Genomic DNA, 15,284 nt, shown 5'->3' with positions numbered 1-15,284 from the left:
AGGACCTAAATGTGAGAGATTTAATCTCATTTTGGGCAAGACAGCCTGAAGCTTATTAATACATGCCTATTCTTATGGGTACTGGTTCTTTCAAAAGCAAGAGATGCCTAAGCTTTGTAAAAGTGCTCTTCCACCAGGAGATGTTGTGAGTGTTAAGTGCTGTTAATAGCATCTGTAACTGCTTTGTAGGTCCTCAATCTGAAACAGCAACTGGTATTAGTCCATGTAATATATTGTTATCCTGTTACCATAGTGATTCTCTGATTTATAATGACTTAAATGTAGGAACCACACATTTAAAAACATGTTCTCTTAAAATGGAAATCCAGCCATTATCCACTTGACTACCATGTCCATCAAAACTCATCCAAAAACAAACAAAACATAAAATGCCCATATTTGTCTATTTATAAAATATTCTACTTGTGAATTCAGTGTAATTTTTGTTCACTAAACACTTGTTGTGTTTGTTTTTGTGCTGCCCAAAGATCACTCCTCACACCTCAGCACTTTCTTTTAAACAGCAATCACAGAGTGTTTGATATTTCATTACTTTTTGGGAGAACGACTGTGACTCACAATCCTGAATTTTGTTTAAAAACTTCAACAATAAGTAAAGAGAAACTTTGGCGATTTGGTTTCTCTAAAAGGAGAGTGTATCTTTAAACCATCCATACTTCCTACTCCCATGCCTTACACAACTGCTGTAATCTCCTGCCCTCTGGTGGGAAATTCTGTATCCTGCATCAAAGATGAAGGCCGTCTGAGGAGACAGCAATTGCTGTACATCCCAGCTGCAGTTCAGCTGCTGAAGCAGCTGGGGTTTCCAAGGATTACCTCCCCTCTTTCGTTTCAGTGGCATCCAAAGCATTTTATTTTTCTTTACTGTGTTACTGTTGAGAAAGTATTTTTCCTAGAGTTCCTTATTTTAATACTAGTCTGTTTTCTCATTTGTCTTGATTGGATAATTGTGGTATTAATATTTAGTATTTCTGTTCTCGTTTTAGGTGGAGCAGACCAGCCGGCCAGCCATGGTTTTGTTCCTAATTAAATATCTGATGATGTTGGTGGTGGGGATCCCTTCTGTTTTCTGGGTGGGCAGCAAGAAGACCTGTTTCGAATGGGCCAGCTTCCTGCATGGCCGCAGACGCAAAGAGTAAGACTTGATCATTGAAAACTTTTAGGCCTTCTATGAATGCTTATTAGGCCACTTTCAATAATAGAGTTAAAACAGATTTGTGAGATCACATGTACTGCAAACCTTTTTATAGTATTATATCATTTCACATTTTATTTTCCATCTGCCTCCTCCTTAAACTCCCTATTTTCCCTGAACCTTCCCTTGTCTCTCATTCTTAAACCTCTTACCCGTGCTTCCCCTCACCCTTTTCTCTCTGCAGCAGTGGGGTGAATGAATCTCGTCAGGTGCTGCAGGAGCAGCCAGACTTTGCCCAGTCTCTGCTGCGTGAACCCAACACCCCCATCATTAGGAAGTCCAGAGGAACATCCACTCAGGTAGGCTTGCAAAGATGGCAGTGATGATGCAGTTTGGAAAAGTAATCGTGGTAATCCTATTTGTATAAGAGTAATATACGCAATATGCAAGAGTATTATCACTAGTTGTAGTTCCTGTTGCGCTTTTCGTAGTAGCTCAGTAATGGCTGTAGAGCCATTTTAGATGAAAAAATCCTGACCTGTGAATCCTGCATAGGCTGAAGGATAACAAGAACTAAGTCCAGACTAGGCCCGTATCTGAACACAACTGGTTCTGTCAAATTTTAGCCCAACTTGAGACTGAGGCTTCAATACAATATCCCCAGTGAAGTGTTGGAGAAAGCAGCTACAGAATATGAACAGTTCTCAATGTGTTTTCGAAATCTGAACTGTTTAAATTTAAGGGCAAACCTGTGTTCAACCAGTGTTTAATGCTTCCTGTAGGGTACCTCTACTCACGCCTCTTCCACCCACTTGGCTGTTTTGGACGACCTCGACGAACCAGTCAGAACTCACCACGGCCACCCCGCTTCAACCAGGAGCAAGGCCAGCAGCGTCCACAGCAAAGCCAGTTACCATGGCAGCCTGCGCCGCACTCGTGATGACAGGTAGAGTGGGAAATCTGTGACTTCCTGTTTGTTTGCCTGTCAGAAATTGTGAATTAGATGAAACCAAGTCTTACCTCTCACATCTTTTTTTATTTTTTCCTCCTCCTCTTTCAGGAGTGACACTGTGGTTTACCGAGGCACAGAAGAGCGCAGTTTCCATGGCAGCATGCCACGTCTCAACCACCCGCTCTCCACTCACAGCAGCCTCCATCAGATAGACAGCCACTCGAGGCACGGCAGCCAGCGGGACATATCTGAGGCCCCACCTACGCTCGTCACCCACGGAACAACGGCGAGCAACAGCCAAATTGCTGAGAATGAAGGCACCAGCGCCTGAGAGGAGCAAGGAGCCTCACAGAAAACTCTTGTAAGGATGCTGTTGATGCCTTTTAAAGGAAGCTTTGCCTCCAGCACACACACCTGTTTGTTCAGTGTGTAAGTGTTATCCTCTATTGGGACGGAGACTGTATCAGTGAGTGCTGTCGTGGTGAATTCTGACGTCAGTTCCTCGCTGATCATTTGTAATCCGTGTGGCTAAAGGCTTAAACAGGTTCAGCCTGTGAACTTGACTGATCTTCCATAGATCCAGTTAAGTTTCACTGTCAGCCGGACAAGCTTGTTTACTTCATTTAAATTGACACAGCAGATGAATGCCTGACTCAACGGACTGAGCCAACCAGAACAAACTTCCTCAGATGTGTGGTGACATCAGTGATGCTGACATTATTCAGGGATCATTTTGGTTTTGCTCAGAGCACTGGATTGGAAACACTGAAAAAGTGTAAAGGACAAGACAAATCACGCTTCATGGACTGCAGGTGTACTCTGTATGTTCATTAGATCCTGGGTTTGAAGGTTGGACACCAGTTTGTTTTAGAGCACCGTGACCAGTGGGGTGGCATTGTCTCCTAATCCTGATCTCTCACCATCTTTCAGGACCTACATGAATATTATTAGGTATGTGAACACTGCCGAGTATTGCTTTCGTAACAATCTTATACGGTTCTCCCTCTCTTTTGCCGACTGAGACATTATTCCCAGTCTTTGTTTGTTCTGGACTGCTGCTCTTAATGAGTGATGTTCATCTCTGTGTGGCTTCAGAGGCCAACAAATATGGGCCTAATGTGAAATTGTGGACCTCTCTGTGGTTTAGTGAAATATTTTTATACTGTGAAAATTGTCTGTCTGCCGCTGAAAGCTTCATCTTGTGAGTGTGTGTGAGAGTGAGTGAGAAACAGACACATGTGGTCATATGTGGTCATATGTGTTTAAATTTCAATGCCTCCCTCTACTGGTGAAGAACCTGATGGAGGCAGCTTAAAGACGAAAACTTTTGTAACCCAGAATGTAAAAAAGTTGTGTCAGAGTAGGATATAATATGTACACGATAAGGTGAAAGTGCTGGAGTAATGTGTGTGCACTCAGACACACGCGCACATATTTTCCAGCTTTTTGGCCTCTTAAAACCATGTTAGCACTGACTTCTCTGCAGAGGCATTTGCTCAACAGATAGAAACGGCAGCTTTGGAAACAGGCAAAATGACGGTTTACTAAGACAATTACATATTCAGTTAGGTGTCAGTCAACCAGTCTATGTCAGAGAATCCCAAAAATAAACAGACTAATAACCAGAGTACTGTAACTCAGATTCAGGTACTAGTCAATTACTGCAGTCAAGCCTCATGGCTGCATAGACCAGAGTGAAATTTAAATGTATAAAACGATAACAGCGCTTCTGTTCTGAAACGAGCTGAACGATGGTTGTTTTAGAGAGGAAGTACTTTTTTTATGTAATTGTACATAGATATGTACCTACTGTAAACTGCTATTGTACATGCTCTGCTCATGTTTGTTTGTTGTGTTGTTCATATATGGCACTCTGACTTACCCAAAAAGGTGCAAAGAATTGGCAGTGAAACTGTAGAAAATGACATGTTCGCTAATTGTGTATGGCTTCATTTTTTTCTCTGACGTTATTTTATGTTAAAGGCGAGACACTGCAGGTGAAAGCATCCACTTTTTTTATTTTCTTTTATCATACTACCAGAAAGAAAATGTCCAAAATACACATTTAGGCGTTTTATTTTTCTTCAGATTCCTTTTCTGGAGATGTTTGCAAATTAGCACACATTTAATGTAATACCCTCATTTGCATATTTCAACATAAAATACCTGAAAACTTTGAATACAAAAATGCTCGTCTTAATTTAAGTCATGAACTTGAGGAGTTTAATGGGAATATCTAATTTTTTTTTACCATATTCACCCCTGTAGTGTCTCTGCTTCAGTAAATGTTACAGGAAGTGTGTTTATCGTAAATGTTTTTCTATAGTTTGTTTTGTCACCAATCCCCGAAGACCCAATTAACCTACCTCACCTGTACCCTCAGCCTTCTCTGTACCTGCGCACACACATTATCGGGTGCTTTTTGTAAAGTGGAAAATATATTCATGGACTCGACACGAAAAATCAGTTAAAATAGAGGTGCTTATTCCTGGAGAATCTGAACAAAATTAGGTTCAAAACAAACAGACTTTAATTGACTCAGCCTTCTCACACGCAGTTCATCAGTCTGATATGTGTAGCTAGCTGTCCGTCCCTTCCGCAGCTGGCTTTGTGTTTACCCAGTCTACCTCTTCAGTTGTACCTAGCTGACTCTCTAGCCTTTCACTGCTGCCTCTCTCCTCCCGGCTGTCTGATTATGTGCGCCTGTCTACACCTGTTTTAAATTTCTCATGACCAACTCCCTCCTGTCAGCTTGTCTGCCTGCGTATCTGCTGTACATAGATTTTTTTTTCCTATCATCCTCTCTGATGACTAATCTGCCTCACATCTGCCTTCTGCCTCTCCTGTAAATGTGCCCACGCTGATCTTTTTTTGGACCTACAGCAACTGTCTGTACTCTGTACATCGTGACTGCTTACAAACATTAACCATTGTGCTTTTACCTCTGAATCTGACATTACAACAAGAGATGTGTTTATACAATCCCTGGTCTTTAACTTTCAGCTATTGAATATCTCATTCTTGTTCGTTCACCTCAGTCTGTGACCATCGTTATCAGTAAACCAACAGTGAGACAGGAAGATGTTTCCAATGTGTCACTGTGATTCAGCTTCAGAGTGAACCGCAGTAGCTTGACAACATGACACTTTCTCAAAAGCATAATAATATTGTGAATTCTGAAACTTGAGTTGTATTTGCCTTTTAATTTATTTGCAGTTTGGGACTGTAATGACTTCTCTTACATGCAGTCTAATAAACTTTTTATAGTCTTCAGTGATTTTGTTATTCTGTGATGACATTCGACGAATGTGTTTATTCTTGTTGACTCAGTTTCTAACTCACCAGGTGATGATGTCGTTGGTGGTTCGGGCATCAGATTATTATACCCATTTACGAGAGATGAGCAAGTTCTCTGCTGAAATGAGTATCCGGTTCAGATAATGTACTTTTACATTAAATGTGTCAATATCTATTCACGGAAAATCTCCACTGGGCAACTGATGGAAGTTTATGCATTTAAAGTAAATAGTTCTCTTCCTCTTGTGATAAAAAACACTGTCAACATTAGCTGACTGTGTTAATTTACCGTCAGTAAATCATTTATTTGAAACTGTAATGTACCCTCATCCTGTAATGTAACTCATCTTAGTCATCAACATAAAACACAAGTTAAAAGTAGCTGTTATGCTTTCAGTGAAACTTACAAATAACAACATGTAAAAATTCTGTTCAGTGAGTTAACGTCCTCAGCAGATTCACTAGTGGCATAAAGTTGTTGGTTTTTTTTATTAACACATTCGATTATCTTCACCCAACACACTTATAACATTAGAATTCATTCATTGGTGTTTTGTAAAATAAAGAACGAACGACCTGATACTTTCAGAAAGCAGTTACGCAGTCAAGACCAGATTCCCGACCGTTCTCGTTTCCGGCGGACGATGGCGGCCACGTCTTGTTTGAGTGTAGAGACGCTTTGTTCCAGCTTCTCAGAGAAGTCCCTCAGCAGGCGACTCTGCTCGTCCACAAACAGTCTCAGCCCGAGCAGGTCCGAGTCCTCCTGGAAACAACAGCAGCACTTAATCACACATGTCCTGTATACAAAAAAATCACTACAAAAGCAGCAGGTGTGCTGCAGCCCTGACTGTAAAATACATGACCTGAAAATCCCCTTCCTGTCCTGCTTGCACACATTTGTTTTACTGCTGATTTTGCTGCAGTGAAACCAACTTAGAAATAACTTACATTCATTATAAATAATAGGATTATGTCAGTTGATATTAAAAAAAATCCAATGATTCCTTGTGAAATTAGCATTTGTAAGTTTGTCCCTGAAATGTCTGAAGGTTAATTAACGTCTGACTCACATTCCAGACATACCAAGCCTGAAGGAAAAACATAAAAAAAACACTTCACTGTAATCTTCCTAAAACCTTTCTTCTGCCAGTTAATATATGCGTGTTGCCCAATTGTGTTTTGTTCTCTATAGATCTATTGTTGGCGGACCACGCTCACGAGGCCTCACCGTAGTAATGCTCACTAATACTTATGCTGCAGACAGACACGGATACTCACACTGGGCCTGTGTCTGCGCAGGCGCTGCAGCTGACCCCTGACCGAGGTCATGCTGTGGTAGAAAACCTTGAGAGAGCGAGCGAACTCTGCATCGCAGCTGGGTCGCACCGACCGGCCGCGCACACTCTCCCCACCTCACACAAAAAGAACACATTTATCAGTGACGTCTTAAATCTTTTCAATATTTTACAAATGCAGTTTTAATCAGCAACATATTGACCCTGATCTCGGCTTGTGAGTTGTGTTATTTTTTCGTTACCATTCCTGGCTGTGTTGAGTTGTTCTCTCAGAGCGTGGTTTTCTTTTCTCAGTGAAGCGTTGACGCTCTTCAGTTCCTCCAGGTCCTGTTGAAGAGCTCTTACCGAACAACTGAGCTCTGAGGAGTCTACGGGCTGCAACACACACACACACACACACACACACATTTATACTTAAATCATCACAGTAAGAATTGACACCCTGCTGTGCACAAAAGTTGCTTATAATTACCATTCATGTCCTAAATATAAATATGAAGAAACACATTTTACTGTTCCTCTCATCTATGATTTCACAAACTTAATACGGATCTTACAGTCCGGTTAATGCAGAATGGAATATGTAAGTGGCACATTCAACTTTAGAAACATGTCACAGTGAAAGGATTATCTCTGACGTGGGTAATACAGAAATGAAACTCACTGCGGTGTCTGTTGGGCCTGCCTCCTCCATGATGAAGACTCCATCTGTAGTCATCCTCACTCCCTCCAGGGATGATGTCAGGTCTGTACAACCCTCTGAAACACAAAACCAACACCTATCAGCAGCTTTAATTATACCTCTTACTTTTAATTTTCTCTGTTGTACATCTATAATAATGTCTCGACTATAGTCATAATAGGGAATGTTTATAATTATGTATTCACTTTAAGCCAAGAGTACAGTAGAAATGACAGTCGTGCCCAATCATCCCTGTTTCTCTTCACCCTGACCTTGCAGCCCCCACAGCTCCAGCACAACAGCGCTGCTCTGCAGGTAGTCGAGCAGACGCTGGGAGGTGTGGAGGGAGGCGAAGTGAACTCTGTGATCCAACAGAGGATTGACGTTGTGCCACACGGCCGGAGTGTACAGAGGCTGGCTGCAGTCAAACAGCCTGAAACTGACAGAATCGGGGAACAGGATGTAAGAACTACAGAGAACTCTTGCTGTGTGGATCCTCTCTCTCTCTCTTTAATGACGTTTTGTTTTAACAGATAATACAGAGCACAATGGAGTCATGTCACATTTAAAGTATTCGCTATGACCAAGAAACCTTTTTCTTCAGTACCTTCCATACCTCTACATGTAGCCTCATATGCCTCACCCAATCTGGACCCCTCTGTTACGGGCCTCTCTGATCCAGCGGAGGCCACAGCACTGTTCCAGGACCAGCTGGAAGTCCAGTCGTCGACCCAGCAACTCAGACGGGTCGATCAGAATGTCGTCCTCACCCAGAGGGCTGGAGGATGAGAATTATTATTTACTATAATTCTACTAATGTGTGGGGTTTGTTAGTGTTATTCACGGTTTGTGTGTGTGTGTCATACAGCCCAGTGGAGGTGCAGGGGACCAGCTGTGCTTGTAGGATGGCTTCCTCTGTGCCCTCTGACCCCAGCACCTACAGAAAAAGAGAATGTCAATGTGTTTTGTGTGTGTGTGTGTGTGTGTGTGTGTGTGTGTGTGTGTGTGTGTGTGTGTGTAGTACATATATGTGTTTTTACTTCAAGCTGCTCTTCTAGTGGAATGCGGAAAGCCAAAGACTGAAGCCAGAGGTGAGCAGTGCCCAGGAGCAGAGGCTCCACAGGATCCCAGAACGGGTCTTTGTCTCTGGGTAAGGCAGCTGCAGAAAGCCCCTCTGCGCTCTGACAACAACACAACCAGAGACAGGTCAAAGAGTTAATGTTCTGAAGTGTAAACCTATCAGTGGTAGAGCTGGCTGCTGTTGGCTGTGCTGATTTACTTAGTCAGGCTCAGATTCCATCAAGCGGCAGGGCCTCCCATGTGGAGAAGGATTTCAAAATAAAAGCATTGAACGATAACGCTCTCTATAAAGTTGTGTCTCTTCTTCTACTCCTTTAATGTACCTTTTTTTTTTTTTACATATTTATTATATAATACACTAATGCAGCAATTTTGTTTACAGTTTCTGAAATAAGTTTGTAGTTTGAAAAATGCTGCTGATGACGAGGCCTGCTGATTGTCTAAAAAATAAAAGAAGCAACTGCCGAAATAAAAACACCAATGACGCATTCCCGCTCATTTTCCTGTCGACATCAGGGCAGATCCTCCATAAAAGAAAATTATTTTAAAAATTCCTTTATCTCTTATTGTTGCAAGAACAAAGTTTATGTTCTCGCATGATTCTTGCAGTTTTGTGTACGTATCCACGTGGTTGTAATGCACTTTTGTTACGTTGATTTGGATAAAAGTGCCAAAAGCTAAATAAAGGTAATGTTCTTTTCACTGGATTACATTTCCTCCGCTCTTTTCAGCCTGGTGCTGCTGGTAGACATCTTCCATCAGGAATTTGCGGTTCACAAACTTGGCCTTGGACCAAATCCAAACCTGAGGATGGAGTTTGAACAAAGAGACAAAAATTCAGACCTGGACTGGAATTGCACAGAAGTATACGAGCTACTTTGCGTGAAAGACAGAGAGGAAGAAGGATCTACCTGTTTTCTTCCCTTAGCAGTGACCCTGACGACAAGCTCCTTCTTCAGATCGTGACCTTTTGAATCTGACAGTGCCAGATTCTTGATCTCCAACTTAAACTCCACCCCCTGAAAACATGGCAGGCAGCAAAGAGCAGATGTTAGTATATAACTATGAACACATGATGCCACGAAAACAAAAAATATGTGATATTTGAGGAAACGTATTTTAATATAATAGTCACCTTGTTCAGCTCCTGGCTCATCTGGTTGGCCTCAGCCATCATGGGCATCAGTTTGATGTAGTCGTAGAAGACGGCCAGCAGGCTGGGGTCAGTCAGACTGGACCCGGCACTGGACTCACCTACACACACACACATACATCAATAGTTTCCTTCCTAATATACCTCCTCTACTTAATCAGTCCTCTCCTGCTCACCCAGGTGGATGCCTTCAGCTGCGGCCAGCTCAGACTGGAAGTAGTCGTAGTCGTAGCGGCTCCAGTCGTCCCCGCCCCTCTCAGAGGGATAACCAATAAACAGGTAGGTACAGTTTGAACCGAGAATGAGACGGTCCTACAGGGAGACAGAACAGAGCGAGAAAAATGCTTTGTGTTTGTGTGTGGACAATGACGCACAGTCATAACGTCTGTGTGTTGAGACCCACCAGGTGCTGCAGCTCAGTCGTCTGGGAGACAGCATTGCCATTGACAATGACCTTTGACCCTTCCAGCGGGGTCATTGTGACCCGGCGCTGTTCGTTTCTGAAGACAGCGTGACGCTCCTGGATCCTGACACACAAAACACACAAACATAAATGTGTGTGTGTTAAAGCAAAGACACAGAGAAAGGCAAAGCATTTCTTCCAGACACTCGTAATTCAAATAATTTTCGTCACATGCTTTTATTTTCCAAAAGGTTCACAGGACCTGCAGTCCCAGCATGCACTAGGTGAAAGGGACGGCCAGTCAATGACATCACATCCACTGAAAACTCACCCTAAGCCCTTGATAGAGATGGATCTTTGGGAAGAGTCACACAGACCAATGTCCCATTCCCCTGGGACACCAAACAGTGTTAATGAACGCAATAAATCAAATTTTTCATCTAGCTCCCTCTAAAAGCAGAAATTAACTGAGACATTTTTGTCATTATAAAAGAACAGATTCGGACAGACGTACCCTCCTGAATGAAAAGCTTGACCACGCCGGACAGCTGAGCATCCTCGTTGATGTTCAGGATGTAGGGATGCATCTGCATCATCCTCCTCTCCTGACAGCAAGAAACACGGAGAAGTCACCAGGATGCATATATACACTAAGCCATCACCATTGCGTGTGAGTGTGTACCTGTGTGTACCTGTGTGTACCTGTGTGTATGTGTGTGTGTGTGTGTACCTGTGTGATGTTGGCGTACTGTTGCTCCCAGTCCTTCAGCGCCTCCTGCAGGTGTTGTTCCCACAGAGTCTGAATGGCTCTAATCTGGAGTTCATTGTGGGTCAGCAGCTGCCGAAGCTCCTCTGAACACACACACACACACACACACACACACACACACACACACACACACACGTTGACATATCCTACCTCCACCTGCTGAACTCTCCTCTACACTGAGTCTGAGTCTTACTGGTCTCGTCGTTGGCCCTGCGGCCCTCCTGGCCCAGCCGGCTCAGTCGCTGCAGCAGTCTGGCGTTCTCGGCCTTCAGCTCTTTGACCAGACGCTCGGTGGGGCTCTCGTTCACCACGGCTCGGTTCTGGATACGCTTCGCCCTAAAGAGGTGAGGCAAGTAGGTACACAGTGAGTGGGAGGTGAGGATGAGTAGAGAACATGAGTGAAAAGACAGGGGAAGGAGAAAGAGGCACAGAAATAACAATGAGCTATTAGTTTAGAGTTTGAGTGTGCGTGTTTTTGTCTCATGTCGTCCACCTGACAGTAAATGTTTTGTTGTACCTCTCAGCGTAGCGCAGGGTTGAGAGAGACTCCTCATAGCAGATATCAGCAGGGCTCAGCGTGGCAATCTTTCAAATCAGTGTCCAAAATTAGAAACAGCATGATGATCTGTGTATTTCCAGTGTGTGGACAGACCTCAGCACCTGTAAGCAGTATATTCTGTTACCATGACAGTGCGACTGTTGCCTCCCAGCGCAGACTGCAGCAGCTTGGTGAGGACTGAGTCTCTGTAGGGTATATGGACGACCTTCTTCCCCACCGCCACATCAGCGAGGGCGCTGAAGAAGAGGAGAGGGGTGTGAAGAATACTGATACACCAAACTGAAGGAGAAGTGAACACCAGACACACACCTGATGACATTGCCGAGGGTGGTGAGGCTCAGGTTGATGGCCGTGCCCTCTTTGAGTCTGTCGGCCTCCGACCCCGACGACCTCTGACGCTCACTGCCAGCCAGGTCCACCAGGTTGATGTTGGACTGCTTTGTGATGCTCTCTTTGGAGAAGATCTGACAGGAAGTCACAGTAACATCAAGGACAAATGCCCGAAGAGTATGGAATTAGATTTGTGCCAAAAGAAACAAACAAAACTTCTTAAATGTCAAACAAAAACAGGAATTTGAAAGAACATAAAACTCATTTCAAAAATAAAGCTTAGAACTTGCAATCAAATAATTTGTCAAATAGTGTAAAATATTGGTGTTTTACTCTTCTAATAATGCATTATTTTGTTTAAATCTAATTCCGTAGAAGAGACCTGAGGACGGTCACCTGACAGAGAAAAACTGTGTCAATGTCATCCGCAGTGATTTTTTTTTTTTTTTTACCTGTTTGAGCTGGAGGATGATGAGCATGTGAGAGCGACTGCTGTTGGCGTTCATGTGAGTGGCGGCAGTGGTTCGAGTCCTGGTCCCCTGCTCCATCAGCTGCTCCACCTACATTTGAAGCTTCACACTTTAACTTCATTCCTCCAAACACAACACGGAAAAACACTTACACAGGATACAGAAATATCACCAAACATCCCTTGTAGCTATTTTATACAGAAGCCCTGAGAGGTCAGAAAAAGTACTCTGGTGTTCTATTTTCAATGTTTCTACTTTGAAAAAAAAATGTTTGGTAGGTGAATATAAAATAAAAAAACTGGTACGACATTTTTTTCTTTTTTTTCCATTTTCTGCAGGTAAAAAAAAAGGTTTTTTACTTGTGTAATACTCGTTCTGGCCACAAGAGGGGGAAGTGCCTGACCACCACATGTTCTACATGGGATTAAAAGCATTTATGTTTCCTTCCAGGTGAGTTTTAATTTCTCCCTGCACTGTAATGTAATTCAATTTAATTGAATAAGTTATAAAATAAAAATGCAAAAATCTAAAATGTCCAGAATTATTTTTCTCTCTTGCCTCTCAGGGCTCCTAATTTATATAATAATTCGATGATTAATAAACACTCACACCTTCACCAGTACATTTCAACACTTAATTCAGCTATTAGTTATTATTATTCAGTTAGAGGCAAATTAATCTTATACCAGTGGAGACTCATATGCCTCCTCGTCACCGTCTCTCAGACGTCATTGCAGCATGTAAAGGCGTTTTTGTCCTTCATCTCTTTACCTGTGGTGCGTTTTCACACGGGACTGTTCGGAGGCCCTCCACGTAGAAGCCTCTCTGCTGCTCCTCTCTGACTCTGAGCCCCCCCGGAGTGCGAGACCCCCGAGACAGCAGGTCAACCACCTGGACAGAGAGGAGGGAGGCGGAAATGAACAAAGTGTCACACAGAAAAGAAAAAAAGAAAGAAAAAAGGAAGCAGGAGCTTTTCTCTTCTGTTACCTGCTCATTGTAGATTTCCAACATACTGAAAAAGACCTGCGTAGACATGAAGAGCAAAGACATTCATAGGTTTCACAACCTTCACATGAGTCTGGACAGTGCAGCCGCGCTCTTCACCTGACACTGTCTGCTCTCCTGGTTCTCTCTGATGGCCTGAAACAGCCGCTCGCAGAGTTTAGGAACCAGGCCTTTGTTGGGCCCGTAGCCAACCATCGAGTAACTCTTCCCTGAGCCGGTCTGCCCGTAGGCCAGCAGTGTGGCATTGTAACCCTGCAGACATCAGGTCAGGACATTCACCATCAGGACAGACCAAGAACCTTAAAATTGCTCTAGCCAACAGAACAAAAGAAGACTGATTGTTGTGACATAAACGAGAATGAAGCTCCAGATTAATATGATGATTGACACCTGCAGTGCATTCTCCAGTATTCCCTCTCCCAGGTCCTGGAACACACTGTCCTGTGGAGAGATGACATGTTGTGAGCTCCTGTCTGTCTAGATTGATCTCCTCCTATGAATTCTGCATGTCACACACAGGGTTCACAATGTTCTGTTGGACCTAATGAAATCTTTGGCCCTTGACCTGGTCAGCGTATCGTCCCCCGGGCTCTTCAGGCACGAAGAGGCCACAGCGGTCCTGTGCGAAGCCGCTGTGGGACCAGTAGGCGTAGTCGAAGCAGAACGAGCGGCGGCTGTGGGAGTCCCGTGGGTCCTGGATGGTGATGGAGCTCGACACCATGGAGACAATACAGCGGCTGCCTGCATCCCTCTCTCGCTGGATGTGAGGACGGAGAGAACGAGGATGAGAAGGGGGGAATAAAAGAGAGGGAGCTACGTGAGGGTGCAAGTCTTCATAACCACATTTGTTAAAGTAAAATGAGAGGAAGTGAAAGTCAGACTGTTTAATTCCTCTTTAGAAGCACAGAGAGACTGACAGGAATATCTCAACAGCAGGGTACAATTAGCAACTATGTAAGAGTCTGATTGAATGAAAAAAGAGGTGAGACTTTTATTAATCACACGTTACATACTGCTGGGTAGTTTCATCTACAATAATACATCATCATTTATTACTTATTTTGAAAAAATGATCCAAATCTGTGGAGTAACTAGTAAATAATGTCAAATGTAGTGCGGTAAAAATACAATATTTGTTTCTTACACTGAGATAGAACTCTAAAGTAGTATAAAATGGAAATACACTTCAAGTACAAGAACCTGCACATTGTCCTTGAGGAGAGCACTTGAGTAAATGTACTTAGTTACGTCCTTCCACTGCAGAAAAGACTTGCAAAAATGTGTATAAGGTCAACCATCCTGTGCTTGTTAGAGCCATCCTGCCCTGTTCACACTTGTTGTGATATTCAACAGTAGTATGAGTGTTAATAAAACACAAACTAGATTAAAGGTGCACTATGTAGTTTTGGAAAAACAAATTCAAATTGGTAGGAATAACATCTACGATATTTATAAGTTAATGATAGTGTTTCCATAACTGAATAAACAAGATGTCCTCAGATGGTAATAAGGTGCCCAGAACGCTGCCTGATGCTAGCAAGGTGGCTACTTCGAATGCTTCTGCAAATATATTCAGAGTAAAAGAGAATTTAAAAAAACTGTCCTCAAATGACTAAACAATTTCATATAGTTTATTTAGTCGTTTTGGGGAAGACATTTCAATCAGAGGAGAGAAATCCCTTGTCGGTTTTCGAGACCAAATAATTGTAATAAATAGCCACCCAGCTTCACAAAGCGTTCAGGGACCTCATTCATCTCTCAGGACATCTTGTTTTTTCAGTTATAAAAATATTGTATGTCCAGTTAATATTTCAGTTTGTATTATTCATGTATTAATATTGTAAATGTTACCTCTCTGAATTTGTATTTCTTTTCCAAAACTACACGGTGCACCTCTCTAAGTGTTACAGGGTTTGCCAAGTCAAAGCGCTCTCTGCCATCATGTTACATTTGAACTGTCGATGAATACACAATATGGAGCAGCAACTACAATAACTAGCACATTGTACTTGAAGAACATCAGACACGTAGATAACAGAGAGCTGGTGTAAAAAAAAAAAAAACCCAAGAAAAATGAATGATCTTGGTTCACTGACCTTGTTGAACGGTCGGACTCTGACGGCCACTTTGACG

The 15,284-nt window shown here is 42.9% G+C and overlaps 2 protein-coding genes and 1 long non-coding RNA gene across 5 annotated transcripts in view; 2 read left to right on the top strand and 1 right to left on the bottom strand.

Annotated features, from left to right (window-relative positions):
- The window catches only part of LOC115580543 (frizzled-3-like), a 30,556-nt gene extending 25,175 nt beyond the window's left edge, over window positions 1-5,381 (top strand). Inside the window, exons 8-11 of one of the 2 annotated variants that reach the window (XM_030415038.1) lie at window positions 1,008-1,156; window positions 1,401-1,515; window positions 1,939-2,102; window positions 2,217-5,381. In XM_030415038.1, the coding sequence (XP_030270898.1) occupies window positions 1,008-1,156; window positions 1,401-1,515; window positions 1,939-2,102; window positions 2,217-2,439 (651 nt within the window). In that variant the 3' untranslated portion in view covers window positions 2,440-5,381. The remainder of the gene's footprint in view (window positions 1-1,007; window positions 1,157-1,400; window positions 1,516-1,938; window positions 2,103-2,216) is intronic. The other variant, XM_030415039.1, reaches the window with a different exon arrangement.
- Window positions 5,297-13,872, bottom strand: kif28 (kinesin family member 28). Its single transcript, XM_030415040.1, has 26 exons — window positions 13,717-13,872; window positions 13,542-13,592; window positions 13,251-13,403; window positions 13,134-13,169; window positions 12,918-13,037; window positions 12,129-12,236; window positions 11,656-11,810; window positions 11,471-11,582; window positions 11,305-11,372; window positions 10,981-11,123; window positions 10,749-10,870; window positions 10,533-10,623; window positions 10,350-10,410; window positions 10,019-10,142; window positions 9,792-9,927; window positions 9,598-9,716; window positions 9,374-9,481; window positions 9,174-9,266; window positions 8,423-8,563; window positions 8,249-8,319; window positions 8,026-8,160; window positions 7,655-7,821; window positions 7,365-7,459; window positions 6,943-7,075; window positions 6,684-6,817; window positions 5,297-6,168 (listed from the first exon to the last, which is right to left on the bottom strand). Exons 1-26 carry the CDS (start codon window positions 13,870-13,872, stop codon window positions 6,010-6,012), a joined length of 2,991 nt encoding a protein of 996 aa, XP_030270900.1. The 3' UTR covers window positions 5,297-6,009.
- On the top strand, window positions 12,090-14,029 carry LOC115580545 (uncharacterized). 2 transcript variants are annotated; one of them, XR_003983869.1, is made up of 2 exons: window positions 12,090-12,182; window positions 13,671-14,029. It is a non-coding gene; the product is annotated as an uncharacterized LOC115580545 (long non-coding RNA). The 2 variants fall into 2 exon arrangements; XR_003983870.1 differs by lacking the exon at window positions 12,090-12,182 and adding an exon at window positions 12,485-12,596.
- Window positions 14,030-15,284: the final 1,255 nt, after the last annotated feature.

The sequence above is a fragment of the Sparus aurata genome, chromosome 4, assembly GCF_900880675.1.
Source record: "Sparus aurata chromosome 4, fSpaAur1.1, whole genome shotgun sequence".
Classification (NCBI taxonomy): Eukaryota; Metazoa; Chordata; class Actinopteri; order Spariformes; family Sparidae; genus Sparus; species Sparus aurata.
Note: the sequence above shows the minus strand (reverse complement) of the source record. Positions and strands in the feature narration are given on the sequence as shown.